At 54.6% G+C, this 20,210-nt stretch overlaps 1 protein-coding gene and 1 long non-coding RNA gene across 9 annotated transcripts in view; one reads left to right on the top strand and one right to left on the bottom strand.

Moving 5' to 3' along the window:
- The window catches only part of FMNL2 (formin like 2), a 122,924-nt gene extending 114,552 nt beyond the window's left edge, over positions 1-8,372 (bottom strand). For all 8 annotated transcript variants that reach the window (XM_064661744.1, XM_064661739.1, XM_064661743.1 and 5 more), the window contains exon 1: positions 8,032-8,372. In XM_064661744.1, coding sequence (XP_064517814.1) covers positions 8,032-8,148 — 117 coding nt within the window. In that variant the 5' untranslated portion in view covers positions 8,149-8,372. The remainder of the gene's footprint in view (positions 1-8,031) is intronic.
- On the top strand, positions 5,388-6,746 carry LOC135417490 (uncharacterized). The gene is made up of 3 exons (XR_010432064.1): positions 5,388-5,894; positions 6,023-6,201; positions 6,544-6,746. It is a non-coding gene; the product is annotated as an uncharacterized LOC135417490 (long non-coding RNA).
- Positions 8,373-20,210: the final 11,838 nt, after the last annotated feature.

Genomic DNA, 20,210 nt, shown 5'->3' with positions numbered 1-20,210 from the left:
AAGTTATACATTCTCCAAGTCTTTAAGCAATGAAACACTTGTGAAAGGCACTATTTTAGGAAGAGACAAAGCCTGGGACAAATTAGTGCTTTTGTTTTCCAATATATCCATATATAACGTTGTGCATCTCGAGTTATTAAAGTTAAAAAGCAGATGATCGTGGGCAAAACAATCAGTGCAAGTGAAACAACACTCAGTTAAAACAGGGGTGCAAATCATACCTGCAGATCATACAATCCTGGAATCCTGGGTGGGAAGGGACCTGCAGGGATCATCAGTCCAACCCCAGGCCCTGCACAGACACCCCAGTGATCCTCCCCTGTGCCTCAGAGCGTTGTCCAAACCCTCCTGGAGCTCTGGCAGCCTTGGGGTTGTGCCCACTGCCCTGGGGAGCCTGGTCAGTGCCAACCATCCTCTGGGGGAAGAACCTTTCCCTGAGATCCAGCCTAAACTGGAGCCCTTGGCAGGAGTAACTGGGAACACGGCATTTCCCAGTGACAGTTCTGTGTGGGCAAGAATTGTCCCTTCCACGGTCAACTGGTGTCAGGGTGTGAAGGCCAAGGGATGAAAATCTGCTTGTTTGACAACACTGACCCTTCAGAACTGCAATCAGCAGGACGTGATAAAAGGGAAATGACTCTTTTCAAGCCCCAGCAGCTGCAGGTGCTGTTACCTGACCAGCCTGAGCCCTTTGGCTCCACGATGCTGCAGCTCCTCACTGCTGGAGGCTCACACCAGAGACCTCCTTCTAACCCAATTATAAATCAAATGGAGGGAGTTGGTGTCGCTTATTTCCCACAGCAAATTCCCAAACGGGCTCTTCCAAACAGAAAACAAACAATAATTCAGCTCAGTTTGTCTCAAATGTGGCTGCTGCACGCTGCTGGCCATGGAAACCTTCCAGCAGCTGGATCAGCTGGTCCCACCACTGCCCGGGAGCACACTTCCAACTGGCCTGCTAGTTCTAAGGTCCAACCTTCTGGTTACCAAAGAAAAATCATATTTACATCTCCCAGCGGTGAGAAAACCCTCTGGAGCAGGGCATGTTCCACCCACAGCTCCATCCTCCTGCTGCCACCTCACCTTCCCAGGACACGGCACCCAAAGGGCACCGGGCAAACCAACCACGTCCCTTCCGTGGCCTCCTGCACCGGGAAGTGTTTTGATCCTGATCATCGAGAGCTTAATTCAAACTCAAGAGGCAGCCCAGATGCTTAAAAATAAACTGGTGCTGAAGTGTTGCTGCATTAGCATGTTTTGCATAATTCATTTCCCCGTGCTGAGCAGAGCCCTTCGCTTCCCGCCCCACGAGGTCACGGTGACACCGCGGGCACCTCCACGTGCTGCTCCACGGCCTGCTCCGGGCACAGCCCGGGGTGCCAGCACTCCCTGCCAGACCCAATCCAGCCCAGAATGGCCTGGAGATCCCCTGGATCCCTGAAGTGTCCAAGGTCAGGTTGGACGGGGCTTGGAGCAACCTGGGCTGGTGGAAGGGTAGAATGAGATGATCCTCAGTGTCCCTTCCAAACCAAACCAGCCTGGGATTCTAGGAAATCAATCCATGGGTTTTACCACTGTAACACCTGAGTCCCAAGGGCATTCTCTGCTCTATTTTGGTTCTAAATGTACACCTGGAACATGGGAATCCTTCTTCCATGAGCATGTCATGGAGCTCTGAGTGATGGCCCTAAACATGGGATCAGAATCAGTCCCTCTGCAGACGGACTCTGAACAAGGGATGAAGGGACAGGACACAGGGAATGGCTTCCCACTGCCAGAGGGCAGTGAGAGATGGGATATTGGGAAGGAATTCCTGGCTGGGAGGGTGGGGAGGCCCTGGCACAGGTTGCCCAGAGAAGCTGTGGCTGCCCCTGGATCCCTGGAAGTGTCCAAGGCCAGGCTGGACGGGGCTTGGAGCAAGCTGGGCTAGTGGAAGGTGGAAGGGTGGAATGAGATGGGCTTTGAGTTCCCTTCCAAACCATTCCATGACCAGTGTAAGTGGCACCAAACTCCCCTGATGGACGTCACCAACTCCTGACAACAATCAGTGCAGCAGAACTTGCAGCAAAACCAAAGAGGTTTTACCTTCCCTGTGCTACAAATCCACACTGGGCACCAATGCCAATGTGGGATCATCCCACCCGGACACTGGTGCCACTGGAGCCCAAACTTGTCCCATGAGACCTTTCCCTGGCCACCTCCTCACACCCACTGAGGGAGCTGCTGCCCAGAGGGAGCATCACACTGACCAGGGGCTGGGGAAAAGCAAAAGCAAAACTGCAATCAATCCCAGGGATTTTCCACTCCTGACCAGAACAGTGGGCACCATTCATCCTCACTTCCCAGTCACTGGGCTGGGAGCACAGCAACAGTCTGGAAAATGAACAGAAATGCTGAAAGCTCAAAACTAAAAACGTATTTGGGGGGAAAGGTTTGGCTCTCAGTAACCTCCCAACGACCAAACAAGAGATCAGAAAGGGAAATGTCAGAGCTTGGTTTCACTTTAGGAGGGATTCCAAGGCAGAAATAATGAGGCAAATAAACCCAGTTCCTCCTGCAGGGTCACTCACTCGCCTGCCTATGAAGTGCCAGACCAAGGTGACAGATTTAAACCACCTTTTCCAACAGACTGGGAAGAGAAATTCTTTTATTCAGCAGGTGCTGACCTCAAAATGAGAACAAGTTCAAACCCTGCTAAAAACAGAGGCGGTGCTGATCTCAGATGAAGCACCAGATCAGTCCCTCTGGCAGCTTTAAGGAGCTCCCAAAATTCCAGCAGGGAAAAAACACTCCCCTTCTCTTAAGCAGCCCCATAAGCACAGGCTGATAATTACCCTGCACACCTTCAGATGGATGTTTTATCTTAAAAGGGACTTGGAGTCTTTAAAAAGTTCCCTAAATAATTCATAATCTCTGCAGAACGATGCAAAAAATATAATGAAAATAACAAGAAGTCCTTTCAAAACAAACACAACAAATCAAACATTTCAGTTTGGGTTTGTTTCTGCTGAGTTTTGCTATTTGAGGGGGAGACGTTCTTGTGGATTTTAACACCTTTTCATGCAGATTTTATTTTTAAATTAAAGACTACAGGCTGACTCCAGTCACTCCAAGTCATTCAGTCATCAACTCAAAACTACCCAACAGCTATTGTTTTACTTCAGACCATCTTGTAAACTCTGAATTTCATTTTGCACCTCTCAAATTCTTTCCCAACATCACCAACATCCTGCAGCACAGAAGAAGAGAACATGTCACACCTCAGGGCCAAGTTTTGCGTGACCTTGCTTGTGAAGACAAAATAAAAATAATAAAAACCCCTTTTATCTTGCACACAAGGTTAAGGGAGTCAATAAAGATGTTTGATAAAGGGTCAGTGCACTGGTGGTGCAGGTTCAGGGTAAAGGCAGGGGGGTTCCACCTCAACAAGTTGTTTGAGCTGTTGTTGTTCACCTCAGACCTCGCGTTCCAGACACTCAAATTAAAAATTAGTTTAATAAAAATAATTCTCCTGTGATGTCTGGGTGGAAAAACTCACAAATGCCACCTCCTGGCTGCCGCAGCAGCTGGGCACAAGTGTCACCACCCAGTGCTCCCTCCCTCTGAAATACATGTATTTAACAGTGGGATTTATTGGACTGTTTCCTCATTAAAAGCTGTCATTGCCCAAATCATTGCAATGAGACCTTAAGGAAGAGCCCAGTGGCTCTGTCAGAGCTGGGGCCTGAACAAGGAAACCCAGCAGGGCTGAATTTTAGAAATCTCCTTTTCCTGAAGATTCCTAAACCTAGTTCAGTGTCTCTCAGCTTCCACAGTATTGCCTTCAAATTCCACCAAACCAACACAAATCACACCTGATATGGGAGTCTCAGGTATTTCAGGACCTCCACTGAAATCCATCCCAAGTTCTGCTAAATTTAGGAATCACAACAAGGAATCCAGTGCCCCACCAGCTCCACCAAAGGAGGGAACTCGTCCTACCCCACAGACATCCCCTGCAGCCACGTCCTGCTCTGTAATGATTTGCAGACCCTAAACCATCTATATTATAAAACAAAGCCTAATATACTTGATGGACCAGGAAGGGGAATGGAAAACAGCTGGGAAACATTAGAGTTTTCACACTGAGCCTTCGAATTCTTCAGCAGGAGACACTCAAACTGCCCTCACCGGTGTGGAAAACGATGCTGGGACAAAATCCACCATGAAAAGGGAAATTCCAGAGGAAGGAGGAAGTTCTTATGGGCAAAGCCTTGAGTGCCCCGAGCAGAACCAGAGTGGCTGCCCTGCCCTCACGTTACACTGAGGATGGCAAACACCTCCCCTCAGCCTTCAGCCCCGTCCCTCCAGCCCACAGCAGCGGGCACAGAAGCCTCCTTTGTACATGAAATCCCACTTGGAGGGGGTAAGAGGATATTTCCTGTTAACCTCACCGCAGATTTGTAATCCAGCAGTCAAATTATGTCAATCACAGCTCATTAGGCACCGATTTCCCCTGCCAACTCCGGCCTGGCTGCCTCCTCCAAACCACGTGGCGTTTGCAAACGTGCAACCCCGTTATGGGATCAGGGAGAGACCACCCTGCTGCAGGAGCTGGGAGCCTGGAATTCACTCCCATGGATCCCAGCTTCCCACAGGGAACAGTGGTGCCATCATGTCCAGGGATGCTCCTGGCACACTTGGTTTGCTGAGCGATGGTTTGGACACCAGAATCCAGGGTTTATGCCCCACGTGTCCGTAGGATAAAGCCAGGAAAACATCCCACAAGGCTGAGGAGGAAAAGGGAGCATCTTGGGGAAGGCAGGCACATGCCAGTGCTGGAAAGCTCAGAGTCAGCTCTGGGATCCAGATCCCAGTTTATCCATCAGCCCTCACGGGCACATCGGGACACGTGGTGGCAATGACACACTCCGGGGTAAACCTGAGACTGAGGGAATTATTTCACAGGAAAGGGGGACAATTCACATCAGCAGCTTACAGACAGAAAGCTGGATCTCTCTTGGGTTATCCTTCACGTTTCCCTCCTCCAAGTACATCCCATCAAACACAACACACACCCCTGGGCCTCACACTGGAGACTCCACACAGCACACAAGCCATGGAAGCACATTTACCACAGCAGTGCCAAAAACAGCACCAGGAGACCCAGATCCACAGGAAACCCCTCTCGTGTTATTTGTCCAGCAGGCCAAGAGGTGTGGCACAGCCAGGCCTGGCACCACCTCACACGGGCTCAGCACATCCTGGGAACGCCATGGGAGCACAGGGAGATTTGAGAGCTTCACCCAAAAAGTGTGACCTGGGGCACTGCCCATCACCTCCTCCAGTGGAAACACCTCAAAGAGCGAGGCTACCCAGAGGTGACTCTGCATGTTTGAGGTGACAAACCACCTCACCAGAGCCCTTCCTCAAGACCAGCTCCTCTAACAACGCACGCTGGCACGCTCATCCATCACCTCCAGGCACACCAGGGACCACAGAGATCCTGGAGAAGCTCAGGAGAGCGTGTTCAAAGTGGGAAAAATAAAAGTTGCTATCACAGCACTCGTGGCCACGGACATGTTTTGGAGGGTGATGGCTCATTGTCCTGCACGAGGGGGGGAAGAATAAAACTTCCAAACACACTTGTGATGCTGCACAGGAGGAACCTTTCCTGCACAACCCGATCCTGGCACACAGAACTGGAAACAAACCCCTCAGCACGATGACTCCAGATCTGCACGAGCCACTCAGCTGAGCCTCGTGTTCATCAACGTCACAATCAGTCCTGGAAATTTCGTTAGTGACATGAGAATTGCCACTGTCAGCAAAGCCCTCCAGGACCTCACCAGGGCTCCCCGGTGTGCCAGCAACGCCGGTGCCAGGCTAATTTCTTAAGACAGCCTGTAAAGAAGGTGAGATTTAGTCCTATAACCTCCAGCTTCTTCTTCATACTCACATCCCCTGACTAATCCACCATCCCCACAGAAAATATCCCTCGTCCTTTCTCCCCTCACCATTCCTTTCTCATCAATCCTTGCAGCCCTCCTGCCTGCCCCGCTCTGGGGTTTGACTGGTGGCACAGCCATCCTTCCCTCAGAGCCACAGAGAAAGCAAAACAGTAACAGCCGGAGAGTTTATTCCTTCAGGAACTGCTCAGAGATTTCCTGGAAGCTGCAACACCACCAGCCATCCCTGGAAGGCTTCCAGGACGGGATGAAGGTGATTTTTGGAGCCCCACCTTGCAGCTTCTCCCAATGGGAGAAGGAATCAACGGGAGCAAACCATCCAACACCCCATTTGTACAGACTGTGCCTCTGCATGGCCTCTCCCTCCAGCAAGGCTACAGCACTCGCCCTCTGAGCCTTTATTTAAGTCCATCTTTAGAACCAGAGGCCATCTCCTCCTTTCAAGTACCTCAGGAAATCACAGGCACGGCCCTGTTATCTCCCATATTTACATTACACATCTCTAACGCTCTCCCAGACGATGTCTCTGCCTCTGACTGATCTAATCAATCAGTCCCAACTCGAACCCACCAATTTTCTCCCCCGGACCATGCAGGCAAACCAAGCCAGACACTCTCGCGGCAGGTTAGGATGAATCCAGACCCGATTCTGAGCCCTGTGCTGCCTGCAGGAGCATCTCCCATCCGCAGAACCACCACGGCTTTCCCGACAAGAGCAACACGACATCAAGGTTTTTCCACTGTGCCTAATAATCGTAACATCTCACTCGCCATTTGGCTCGTCAGTGGGGGTTCCTGACTGAATAGGCTTATTCTTTTCTTAGACATGATAATCTAATTGGGTCTAACCAGAAATAATCCCCAGCGCACACCAGTTCGCGAATCCTCGCCCAGCGCCGGGAGCGTTTGGCGGCCCGGGGGGGCTGCCCCGGGCTGTGCGACGGGAATTACTCCGGCAGCAGCTCTCCCGGCCGGGCTTCCCCTGGCACCGCAGGGAGCGGGGGCATGGCACGCACATGGGGCCGCTCGCCCTCCTCCCCCGGCTCTGCTCCGCACGGAAACGGGGCTCCCAGTAGGGAGGGCACGGCAGAGGGAGACGGGGCGCCACAGCCGAGTCGCGATACCCGGGTCGCGATACCCGGGCGCCTGAGAGCGAGCGGCAGGTTTGCGCGATGCGGCGCCCGGGGAGCACCCAGGGGAGCGCCCAGGGGTGCACAGCCCTGCTGATCCCAAACACCCAGCCCGTCCCGCTGACCCCAAACACCCAGCCCGTCCCGCTGATCCCAAACACCCAGCCCGTCCCGCTGATCCCAAACACCCAGCCCGTCCCGCTGATCCCAAACCCCCAGCCCGTCCCGCTGATCCCAAACCCCCAGGCCGTCCCGCTGATCCCAAACACCCAGCCCAGCACCGGCCCCGGTGCCCCGCGCACACCGGAGGGGCAGCGCCGGGGTGTCCCCAGGGGGAAACGGGACCGAGGTGTCCCCAGGGGGGACAGGACCGGGGTGTCCCCGTTGGGGGGGGGGCAGGACCGAGAGGTATCCTCGAGGGAGCAGGACAGGGGTGTCCCCGGGGAGGATGGAGGGGGGTGGGGGGACAGGACCGAGGTGTCTCCGGGGGGCAGGACGGGGGGCTCCCCGGGAGGGGGAGGGCAGGACGGCGGCGTCCTCGAAGGGTCACAGGACCGGGGTGTCCCCAGGTGGGGGAACAGGACCGGGGTGTCCCCGGGTGGGGGAACAGGACCGGGGTGTCCCCGGGTGGGGGAACAGGACCGGGGTGTCCCGGGGGGCTCCGCCGGGCCGGGCCGATCCCTGCCCGCAGCTCCAGCCCCGCCGGGGCCGCCCCCGCCCGCGGGCTGCGCTCCGCCGGCGCCGGGCGAACCGGCCGGGGCTCCGCCTGGGCTCGGCCAGGGGCGGCTCTCGGGGGGCTCCCGAGACAAAGAGCCGCGGCCCCGTCCCGCGGGCGGGGGGCCGAGCCCACCCCACCTGTGCCCGGCCGCCGCTCCCGCTCCAACTTTTCGGCGCTGCCTCCCCCCCCGCCCCGCTCCGCGCCGCCCGCAGACAATGGGGCCGGCGCCGGCTCACCAGGACCACGGCGAAGCGCTCCTCCAGCTCGCCGGGCTCGGGCATGGGCAGCTTGAGGGGCACGGGGTGCGCCCGCAGCTCGGTGTGCTGCGCGTCCACGCTGCCCGCGTTGCCCATGGCGGCCCCTCGGCGCTGCCCCGCGGGCTCCGCGCTCGGGGCTCCCTCTTCTCTTCTCTTCTCTCTCTCTTCTCTCTCTCTCTTCTCTCTCTCTCTCTCTCTACCACCGCCGGCGCTTCGCGGCGCCGCCGCCCGTCATGGCTCGCCGCCCTCGCCCTCCTCCCCCCGGGGCGGGCTCGCTCCGGCTCCGGCTGCGGCTGCGACTCCTGCTCCGGCTCCAGCCCAGGCTGCGGCTCCCCCGCATGCCGCCCGCACAAAGCCCCGCTCCGCCCCCGGCCCGCGGCGCCATGGGACTCGTAGTCCCGCCGCCCGCCGGGGGAGGGACGCGGGGAAGGAGTGGGAAAGGGATAGGGAAGGGGTGGGAAGGGGACGGGGAAGGGTGGGCAGCGGTGGGGGCGACCCCGCCGCCTCCATTTTGGCCGAGCGGCCGCGCTGGGCAGGGATGGAGGGGCAGGACGCGGGGAATGGCTTCGTGCGGCCAAGGCCCCCCCTGCCTTGGGGATTAGGAAGGAATTCCTGGCTGGGAGGGTGGGGAGGCCCTGGCACAGGTTGCCCGGAGAAGCTGTGGCTGCCCCTGGATCCCTGGGAGTGTCCAAGGCCAGGGGGCTTGGAGCAACCTGGGCTAGTGGAAGGTTGGGGTTGGAACTGGATGATCCTTGATGTCCCTTCCAACCCAAACCATCCTGGGACTCCATGATCTCTGTGCACCCACCGTGGTGCCAGCATGGAGCTGACACTGCAGCCACAGGGGCCTGTTGGCTTGGAGCAGCAGGGCCTTCTGCCCCACCGAGGGGCTTTCCAGGGTGCCCCCAGAGCCCACATCCCTTTGGCCGAGACTGGGACAATGGGGGAATGAATCTCCATAGGTTCACCACCCCAACGTACCCGTAACCAAGCCAGTGATGCTGCCTGGGCGTAATCGGGGGATCATCCTCCAAAGCATATCAAACCTGCCCACTCCTCAAGTGCTATTCCCCATTTCTTCATCATTCCCTGCAGATCCTCTCCAACACTATGTCAGTGTCCTGGTGGCCAAACGCAGCCCCTGGGAATGGTCCCTGGGTGTGCAGGGGCCGTGCAGGAAAGACTAGCCTGGCCCCCAGCACTCCCCTCCAGTTTGGAGAAAATCCCAGGAGATGGCATTGACCCGTTTGGTGACTGTGCTGTCCTGCTCTTACATCTCTGTTAGTCCCCACTCCAAGACCTAATTCCCTCCTGTCACCCTCACCAATCCGTATCCCACTGTCTTCTATTAACATTCCATTATCCTTCCAGGGAGGAACGATTTTCACTCAGCTGTCCCCTTCACCACAACACTCTTACTGCTGTCTCTCCTCAACCCGAAGATTAATTTTTTTGGGGGGGAAAGCAAGAAGATAAGCATCATTGTTTAGAAAATGACCATTCCTGAATTTATTTCCTCTGGGATGGCAGTCGTGCCAGAGGCAGGGCTCGCTGGGAATCCTGTGTGGCAGCACACGCAACCCTGCAGTGGAAATCCAGGGAAGTGACAGGAAGCTTTTCTCTGTGTGTGCTCTAAACCCACCACTAATTAAATGTGCTCATTCTAATTAGAAAAAAAAAAAGACATAATACATCCATGACTGGGATGGGGAGTCCTGGATTAGCCCCCACCTTGCCCATGGAGTATCAGGGCCCCCGAGCGATGCCAAAGGTGTGGATTCCTGCTCCACAGGCACTGGGGAAGGTGTTACCCCAGGAACAGCCCAGAATTCCATACAACTGCTCTGTCAAAAGCCTAAAATTCTTGCAATATCCTTAATAAACCAAGGTTTAAACCCCAGAGAGCCCTTGGGAGTCAATAACAGCATTATTGTCGCTAGTGAAGGGACCGGTAATAAATACTTTGCTCAGGGTCTTTAATCTAAAACTATCACAATTCTTTGAGAGATTAATTAGTTAATTAAGCTTCACAACACTGCTGTGAGATAAGGGAGCAGTGAAGAGTCACTGATAACAGAGGAGGGTCAGGATACAGTGAGCTGGAGACAGTTTCCAGCCCGGGATCCTTCTCTCTCCCAGCAGCAAATTGCCAGCTGGGAATTACCTGCAAGAGAAACCTTCCTCCAAGAGGAGGAATCCCAGCATTTTCCCAGTCAGTAATTCCCACCATGGAAGCACTCAGGAGCCTCATTTTTCTGAATCAAGGGCAAATCCCCTCAGGATTTTTGCATCCCTCTGGACACAGGGACACAGTCGGGGCCCAGGAGCCGCTGCCAGCCACGAATACCTGGGACAGGTTGGGATAATTGCAGGGCAAACTGGAGTCCTTGGCTTGGCTTTCAGCAGGAAGCCAAAGGCAGCTCCAAATCCTGCTATGAGGCATATTCAGGTCAAAACCAGCCTTGCAAAGTTTTTAATGAAATTAGCCATCCTTACGCACAGCAACTGTTTGACATCAATGCCAGAGTGCAAAGGAAGGAATTCTTTCAAGAGAATAAGAGGATTTTGAAGCAATTTGTTGTCTGTAACTGGGATGTCAACGTTTGCAAATGTCAGAACGAGCCTGGCAGCAGTGCTAAATAAAAAAGGGACTCAGCTGGCTCACACAAGGCTAAGAAATTATTCTGGGATAAAAATTCATGAACAAGAGCTTTGTTTTTACGTTTATTTATTCAAACTAAATAAGCAGCTACACAATGTGCAGTTCCCAGAGCTCATCCCAGGCACCTGGACAATTCACACCAGGTGATGCCACCAGGAAAGACACCAGGATTAATGGCCATACCAGCTCTGCAAGGGCTCCGTGCCATGAGCACGTGTGGAATTTCCCTGGAGAATGAGACATCTCAGCCTTTCCTCAAGCTCATTGGTCTGTTTGTCACCAAAATCTCCACACAACAAGCTGGAAGTTTGGGGCTGAGTCATTCCTAAAATCTCCTGAACCAGTGTCTGCTTATCTGCCTGTGGAAGAATCTCTGGAGGGAAAAGCTTGGTTTATGAACCCTCATTTTCCCCGATGCTCAGCACTTCCAGATGGATCCCGAGCTGCAGTTCCAGGTGATGTGATATAATGTTCCTAAAGCTGGAGAGGCTTCAATAAATAGCCAGCTCCTGGCTCAGCAGTGGCAGGGGAAGTTTCATTCATAATAAAGATGTAGAGCAACCATAACCCCCGTGTGAGAGCTGAGCAGGGCACACTTAACGAGAGGTTATTGATTGCAGCACACCAGCACTGACCTTGCCTGGGAGACACAGAGGGGGTTTGCTGTAATAAAGGGAAAAAAGAATAAAAAACCAACCCACAGGCTGCTCTCTGAGAACAGTTTTCTCAAGGAAAATAAGAAGCTGCAGGGTGATGAGACACTGGCACAGGTTGCCCAGAGAAGCTGTGGCTGCCCCTGGATCCCTGGAAGTGTCCAAGGCCAGGTTGGATGGGGCTTGGAGCAACCTGGGCTGGTGGAAGGTGTCCCTGCCCGTGGCAGGGGGTGGCACTGGATGGGCTTGAAGGTCCCTTCCAACCCAAACTATTCCATGATTGGATATTTTACAATGCTACTTTTAATTCATATTAAGGAGCAAGTTCTCTATGTAACCGAATCCAACTCTGCTGCTTTGGGGGTGAATTTTGCTGTAAGTCCTTTCCCCGATTTTCAGGGAATTCTCAGAACTTGAAGGCTGATCCCAAACGTGGGATTTTCCGTCTTTTTTTTTCCTAGCAACATTTCAGTTTTGTTTACAATCACTGCAGGTACAAAAGGAAAGGGAAGAACAAACACAATTAGTTGAGTACACAAAGGTTTGTAGGTCATTAAACACAGTAATAGGGATTGAAGGGACATTAGGGATCATCTCATTCCACCCCTGCCATGGGCAGGGACACCTTCCACCAGCCCAGGTTGCTCCAAGCCCCATCCAGCCTGGCCTTGGACACTTCCAGGGATCCAGGGGCAGCCACAGCTTCTCTGCCCAACCTGGGCCAGGGCCTCCCCACCCTCCCAGCCAGCAATTCCTTCCCAACATCCCATCTCTCCCTGCCCTCTGGCAGTGGGAAGCCATTCCATGTGTCCTGTCCCTCCAGGCCCTTGTCCAAAGCCTCTCTCCAGCTCTCCTGGAGCCCCCTTAGGCACTGGAAGGGGCTTCAAGGTCTCCCCGGAGCCTTCTCCTGTCCAGGTGAACCCCCCTCCAGGTAAATTGAGTTTAAAACAAGGTGCAAAGGCTGGGATGGAGAATCCCCAGGGAGCACTGGGATGTGAAGAGGAACACCTGGAGCTGGAGGACACCCCACTTCCAGACTGGGGTGGTGACCCTCGGGGTCATCCATGGAATCTCCATGTTCCTGCTCATCTCCCTGTGATCAAACACAACCCGAGTGTTGTTTTCTGGTGGGATTCAGCCCGGCCGGGAGCTCGTCCATGATTTATTGGCAGGAAGGCAAGCAGACAAAACACAACTTCGGAATTCCCAGCAAGGCAAGGGATTGCAAATGCTAATGAAACTGAGATAATGGAGCAGAAAATAGCAGGAGGGAAGGAGTCAATATTTAATAAAGCTGCTGTGTGAGCGCAGAGCGGCGCGGTGAGATGGAGACCGAGCCTGGAGGAGATGCAATAACTGCCAGGAGATCCTTCTCTCCGCTTTTCCCGGCGATGGAGGGGCTGTAGCTCAGCCCTCAGCTGGCTCCTGGCTCCAAAGGCCACCCGTGGGACAATGCCAGCCATTGTCCCCGGGCAGGAGGACAGCTCCCTGTGCTTCCACGCAGGCTCCGCACACAAGCGCCGCACAAGTTCCCATTGTTTTCCCACCAAAGGCTCCTGACAAAGAGCTCCCGAGGATGCTTGGGCAAGAGGAATAAAACTAATTCAATTTTTTCAGCTGATAGAAGCTGTTTAGAGGCCTTAAATGGGTTTCAGAACTCCTGAGAAAAAAATATGGATTTCAATTTACGGGACTGATTAATAACATTTGTCTCCCAGCAAGGTGGGGGGGGAGGGGGGAGAATTTACCAGAACAAGAGTTGTGCAGCCACTGGAAACACCTTTTCCAGTCCTTTAAATCACGTTTTCCAGTGTCACCAGCTCCCCTCAATGATGTCTCACTGCAGCCAAAGCTCCCAGCTGTGCTGAGCTCTCCTTGCCCCCCCTTCCCGTGTAGCCAGTGCCCCCGGGATGCTCCATGGACACAGGGTGGGTGGCACTGTGGCCTCTCCTGGCTTTCATTTTAAATTTAGGGACTCCTCAGCATCTGCCAAGTGAAAGAGTTGCCACTATCCATGTCTGCATCCCTGGCAGCTGGGGATGTGTGGAGTGGGAGCACTTCTGGGAATGCTCCCACTGCTCACTGAGCAGGCACGTGGGGAGATGGGGTGGGAGGTGCTGAGTGTGAGGACCTGCTGGTCCCACAGGGTGTGCAATGTACCTGGTGTCACAGGCTGATGTTCTCCAAGGTTTGGGACAGTTTGGGACTGTCCTCACCCCTCAGGGCCTGTTGTGGCAGGTCCTGGGTTGAGGGTCACCAGTCCCAGCTGACAGATTTTCAGGGGAGCAAAAGCTTTTCCATGGGAGCACAGGGACATCAGTCTGGAGTTCCTCAGCTTCCCAGGGAGCCTTCTGGGAGCTGGACACTGGGACAAGTCACTGCTTTGCTCCTGAGCTGTGCCAGGCAGGGACAGGCAGACTGGGATGGGGACAGGTCCCTTCCCTCTGGGTCCCACCATCATGGAATCCCAGAATGGTTTGGGTGGGAAGGGACCTTGAAGCTCACCCAGTCCCAACCTCTGCTATGAGCAGGGACACCTTCATCTATCCCAGGTTGCTCCAAGCCCTGTCCAACCTGGCCTTGGACACTTCCAGAGATCCAAGGGCAGCCACAGCTTCTCTGGGCAAGCTCTGCCGGGGCCTCCCCACCCTCCCAGCCAAGAACTCCTTCCCAATATCCCATCTAACCCTACTCTCTGTCAGTTTGAAGCCATTCCCCCTTGTCCTGTCCCTCCATCCCTTGTCCAAAGTCCCTCTCCATCTTCCCTGCAGGCTCCCTTCAGGCACTGCAAGGCCACAACAGGTCACCCCGGAGCCTTCCCTTCTCCAGGGTATCACCAGGCTCTGTTCCGCTGCTAAATTCAGCTAAAGGCCAACAGTGCAGCTTTTCCCATAGAACAGACATTTCCCCTTCCCAACTGACTCCAAACATCTCCACTCCTGTTACACGACAAGGAGAACAGAAGTTCACCCTGAATTATTTACTGCTCGTGGCGCTGGGGGCCGACGGAGACCGGCTGAACCCAGCCAGGAGGGGATGATGGATGCAGGGAGCGTGAAGAAGGCCTGCTGCATCTTTAATAACTTCCTTGAGCAGCCAGCTGGGAGGGGTTGGAGATTCCAGGGGGTAAAACTTCCGAAGCTCCCGTCTCTTTCTGCCCCGCGGCACAAGGTCGCGGTGGTGGGTGTGGTGACACTGCCCGGGAAAGACACGGCCCAGACCCTCCAAAATGCTGCAGGTGTTGGGTGGAGGAGGTTCATGGGCAGCTGCAGGGCATCCCATACCTTAGGGCACTTCTGGGGTGCAGCTGAACCTGGTGAGCTCCGAAAGGTGTGGGATGGAGCAGTGGGATGGAGTGGTGGGATACAGCAGTGGGGATGGAGCAGTGGGATGGAACAGTGGGGATGGAGCAGAGCTGATGGAGCAGAGCTGATGGAGCAGTCCCATACCAGCTCACACCCAATTTGTTTCAGAATAAAGCAGGGAACAACCACTTTGGTGCCCAGTACAAGCTCTCCTTCACTTCTCAGCACCTCCTGCACAGCCAGAAGGGTTGTACCTTGTCCTCCACTGGGATCTGGGACCCCCAACATGAGAAAAATATTGACCTGTTAGAGTGAGTCCAGAGAAGGCCACAGAGGATCTCCCAGGGCTGGAGCCCCTCTGCTCTGGAGCCGGGCTGGGAGAGCTGGGGGGGTTCCCCTGGAGAAGAGAAGGCTCCAGGGAGAGCTGAGAGCCCCTTGCAGGGCCTAAAGGGGCTCCAGGAGAGCTGGAGAGGGACCTGGGACAAGGGATGGAGGGACAGGACACAGGGAATGGCTTCCCACTGCCAGAGGGCAGGGAGAGATGGGATATTGGGAAGGAATTGCTGGCTAGGAGGGTGGGGAGGCCCTGGCCCAGGTTGGGCAGAGAAGCTGTGGCTGCCCCTGGATCCCTGGAAGTGTCCAAGGCCAGGTTGGATGGGGCTTGGAGCAACCTGGGCTGGTGGAAGGTGTCCCTGCCCATGGCAGGGGGTGGGATGAGATGGGATTTAAGGTCCCTTCCCACCCAACCCATTCCAGGACTCCCTGCCTGCCTGTACCTTCCCCTAACAAGCAGAGGAACTCACAGCACCACCCTGCGACACAGAGCTCAGCTTTCCCAGTTGCTGGTGACATAATTAAAGCCCATTTCCCAGAAAACAGCACAGGGTGACAAACTGAGCCTCCTCCTTTCATGGCCCAAAACCCAGCCCAGCCTAAACCAAGAGTGTGTGTGTGTCTGTGCCTGGGGTGTGCTTTGAGCCACGTGCCTGCTGGTGCCTCCACATTAGACCTGCCATCCTTTTAATGCTTCAAAGGAAACAGAGCTGCTGCTGGAGAAAATATTTACAGATGATTTACAGAGGGATGGCAGCCCCTGCATCCTTTGGGCCGGAGCCTGCACGCTTGCTTTGCAAATCCTATCAGCCAGCCACAAAACCAGGCCAAGCCCGTAATTATTGTTTGGGATGTGAGACAGGAATTGAGTGTGACCAGTGGCCATGCAAAGTGCTAAGATGTGCTGTCAGGGAAAATGCTTATTCAGAAGGATTTGCAGCGGTGTCCCGGAATGGACTGCCTGGCGTTTTCTGGGAGCCGTTTCACGGAGCCCTTCCCCATCCACGGAGCCCTTCCCCATCCACGGAGCCCTTCCCCATCCACGGAGCCCTTCCCCATCCACGGGGCCCTTCCCCATCCACGGGGCCCTTCCCCATCCACGGAGCCCTTCCCCATCCACGGAGTCCTTCCCCATCCACAGAGCCCTTCCCCATCCACGGAGCCCTTCCCCATCCATGGAGCCCTTCCCCATCCACGGGGCCCTTCCCCATCCACAGAGCCCTTCCCCATCCACGGAGCCCTTCCCCATCCATGGAGCCCTTCCCCATCCACAGAGCCCTTCCCCATCCACGGAGCCCTTCCCCATCCACAGAGCCCTTCCCCATCCACGGGACCATCCCGCTCCTGCCGACTCAGCTCCTCTTTGTTTGGCTGCTCCTTGCTGGCTGGGCCAGAGATGCTGCAGCACAGGGCTGGGTGGGTGACCTCAGCCCCAGAGCCCAATGGATGACTGAACTGCACACAGAGAGCACAATCCATTGTCTCCCCCCTGAAATGCCAGCTTTGTTCCACGTGGAGCCGCGGGCTTATCGCTCTAACCCCTTCCGTGCTGCACCCGCAGTTCAGCCCTGCTCTCCCTGCCTTCAGCCAGACATTTCAATAACAGTGGGGTCACAGAAAGGCTTATTTTGCACCTGGCAAATGGCAATGAACAACACATCCTCCCTGGGCAGAGTGTTCACACTCTGGTGCAAATCCACCCCGAATTGGGTGTTTTCATCTCTGGTTGTGATTAAATCTGTGGGGGGTGGGCTGGAGAAATATTTTTGGCATGTACAAAATTATAACCTCCACAGTCTTCACGGTCAGTGGGCCTGGTCCCCTCCACAAAACAGCACCTGTGGGCTGGTTTTAAACAGAGCATGACATAGCACAGCCCGTGCTGGGATGAGCAGCTCATCCCGGGATGATGAGCAGCTCATCCTGGGATGTCCTTGGCCAGAACCCAGGGCAGTCACTCTGTGCCTGCAGGGCAGGGAGGACCCTCAAGGGTACAAACCCCTCTCACTTCTTTGTCAGGCATTGAAAAAAGCTGGGCTTTGCTAAGCAGAGCAGGTGGCACTTGTGTCCTCCTTGGGTTGAGGTGATTTCCCGTTGGTTGGAAGCTCCTCCAGCTCCATCACTTGGAGAAACACGGCTGTACCTCCTGCAGTCAGGTGCCACTTGTAGGGATGGAGCTGAGGGCTGAATCCCTTTCTGGCTGATCCAGCAGCTTGGGAATGCGATTGTCAGCTCGCTGTTGAATTTTCCAAGTGCTTTAACAGATGGCTCTCACTTACCAGGCACAGAGAGACACAGATAAGGGGAGACACGAGAGCCCCTTCCAGGGCCTAAAGAGGCTCCAGGAGAGCTGGAGAGGGACTTGGGACAAGGGCCTGCAGAGACAGGACGTAGGGAATGGCTTCCCACTGCCAGAAGGCAGGGATAGATGGGACATTGGGAAGATAAAAGGTCTGTGTCTTAGATAAGCCTTTGCTGTGTTGACAAGGACAAGCACAGGATTAAAAGCAAGGAAGATACGAACCCTACAGGAGCAGCACCACAGGGAATGCCACTCCTGGAGTGGGTTTGCAGGGCACCACTGTCCTGGACAGACATCCCTGTGCCCATCCTGCCTGCTGACCCCTCAGCCCTGCAGCTCAGTCCTTCCCTTCCCGGGATTTACCCCCGAACAGGATGAAAGCAGCAGAGTTTTGTGCATCCCAACCCCGAGGGCCGGGCAGGGACTTTGCCTGTTCTCGCCCACCCGGCTGCTCCCGGCCAGAGCCATCCCTGCCCCCCGGCCATGCCACCCCATCAGGGCCTTGTTTGGGAAAAACAAGTAAATAAACACCCAACCCACAGCAGGATCCACCCCGGCCAACCCCTCTCACCCTCCCTGTGTGAGATGTGGGTTCAGAGGAGTCGATGGTTTTCACGATGTGGGTGTGATTAATGAACTTAATCACAGGATACTTTGATCCATCTCTTGTTTTTAAGGGATAGTCGAAAACAAGAAGAACTGCTACCCTTTGTGCTTTTGTAATTTTGTTAATCGTGGAAACCAGGGAGCCTTTTGCATAGTCAGCACTTGCATGCATTAGAAAATGTATTTGCAAAACACAACAACACTTGCTTTTCTATTCCGGAGCCAGGGAGCATATCCTAGTTGGCAGAGAGCTCAAAGGAAATTTATGGAGACCCAAAAATCTCGCAGGAATTTAATTAAACCTTAATCTCGGTAACACTCATTCATATCTCTGTCCTCTTTGGGCACAGCTGCTGAGCTGTTCGTGGCTCTGGGTCTGCTCCATTCGGGTCACTGGCTGCTCATCCTCAAACACACTGGGAATGACTCTGCTTGAGCAAGTCCCTCTGTCCCCCAAGTCCTTTAGTCCCTTCTCCCACACAAAGAGAACGGGCAGAAAGTGCCTTTTTGTGCCAAAAAGGGCCATTTTGTGGTGCTGTGGAAAGCGCTGCTGAACAGGGAAACCAGTGGCTGGAAAAGAGCCATTTTTAGTTCATTTGTGCTTTGGTGGTGGAGCAGGGGCTGCCTGGGCTGGGTTGGGCACAGAGGGGCCACATCTGCCACCTCTCCCATGGCAGAGTCGTTTGTCACAGCCCTGTCAGTGTCACCCCCCAGGGCTGTGTGGCACGTGCTCTGCTGGGCCCCAGAATGCAGATCCATCACTTCCCCTTGGCCTCACCTTTGCCTCCCAACTGCAGCATTGCTTTCAAATAGGAAAAAAAACCCCAAAACCTTTAGCATCCCCCATGACAATTCCAATCCCTGCTGTTCTTGCTCCATGTCCCACATCCCTCCAGCCCAGGGTTTCACCCCTTGAGAGAAGGAAAAACATTTGGGTGACTCCAACCCCCAGCAATGCCCTCAGAAAGCAGACAGAACATTATGTAAAGGGAGGAAATTTAGACTGAGTTTCAAGCTGAAACTTTTCTAATTAGCAAACTCTTCGCCCAGGAATGATTTCCATTGGTGAGGACATGATTCCTCATTGCTTGGGGGATTTCAAACCAGACTGCTCTCTGCTCCAAAAAAGTGCTACAAGCAACAGTTCTGTGCTTATAATGAGCTGGAAATACTGGCATGTCTCCATCTCCTTCACATATTTTCCCTTGTATCTTCAGAGGTTAAAATAAATTATTCTGAGATGGAACAGATGTAGAGTGTAGCCAGTGATGACATTGCTCCAGCTTTTTCGACCGAGTTTTCTCTCCTCGTGGAAACTGGGAGGGCCGTGGCACTGTTGTCCTCCTGGGCTTTGGGAGAGAGAGCTCTGTCCTATCCTGAACACACCCAGCCCCACGCTGGAACAAGGGAACTTCCACTGCCTGAACTGCCAGTCACTCAAATCATTAGCACTGGTGTTAACGAAGCTGCTGGAAAACCCCTCTGGAGAGGTGGAGTCCTTCCAGCAGATTGGGGATCCATAATCTGGTATCACAGGGATTAAAGGAATGCAGCTGACAGACCCAGGGCTGTGTCCCAGGAGTTAATCAGAGTGGGAAGCAGGAGGGCTGGAGCTGTGCAATCCACTGGGGCGTTTTCTCATGGATTCGGGGGCCATGTCCCAACACCAGCGTGGTTTGGTGAGCCAGGTCCTGCCCACAGAGTAACCCTGGGGCGGCTCATCCACAGCCCACAGCGGGACTGGGGAGCAGTGGGGTGCAAAGGGAACAGCACTTGTGGTGCTTCAACCACAGAGGTATTTTACAGGGGACAAGATGCTGCTCATTTTTGGGTAGTTCCATCTCTGGATCCCGCTGGATCCACCACCGGCCCCTCCGCCCCTCTCCAGCCAAACTGGCCAAACCCACTCTGTGTCCCAAGGGAAATGTCACACCAGCCTATTCCTAGAACAGCAAGGAAATAACACCTTTTTAAACATGAAAACTGATGGAACACAGGATTTCACCTCCCACGCTCAGCTACTCCTTCCAGGCATTTGTTACCCAGAGAAGCTGTGGCTGCCCCTGCATCCCTGGAAGTGTCCAAGGCCAGGCTGGACGAGGCTTGGAGCAACCTGGGCTGGTGGAAGGTGTCCCTGCCCATGGCAGGGGGTGGAATTGATGGTCTTTAAGGTCCCTCCCAACCCAAACCAGTCTGGGATTCCGTGATTTTTCCCGGAGCAGTTTGGGTTTCCACAGGAATCCCAGCGGGGAGGTGCGAGCGCAGGGATTCAAATGCCCCATCCGGGGTTTGATGGG

This window comes from Pseudopipra pipra, chromosome 7 (genome assembly GCF_036250125.1).
Source record: "Pseudopipra pipra isolate bDixPip1 chromosome 7, bDixPip1.hap1, whole genome shotgun sequence".
Taxonomy (NCBI): domain Eukaryota; kingdom Metazoa; phylum Chordata; class Aves; order Passeriformes; family Pipridae; genus Pseudopipra; species Pseudopipra pipra.
The sequence above is the reverse complement of the archived record's forward strand: the minus strand, read 5'-3'. Positions and strand labels throughout refer to the sequence as shown.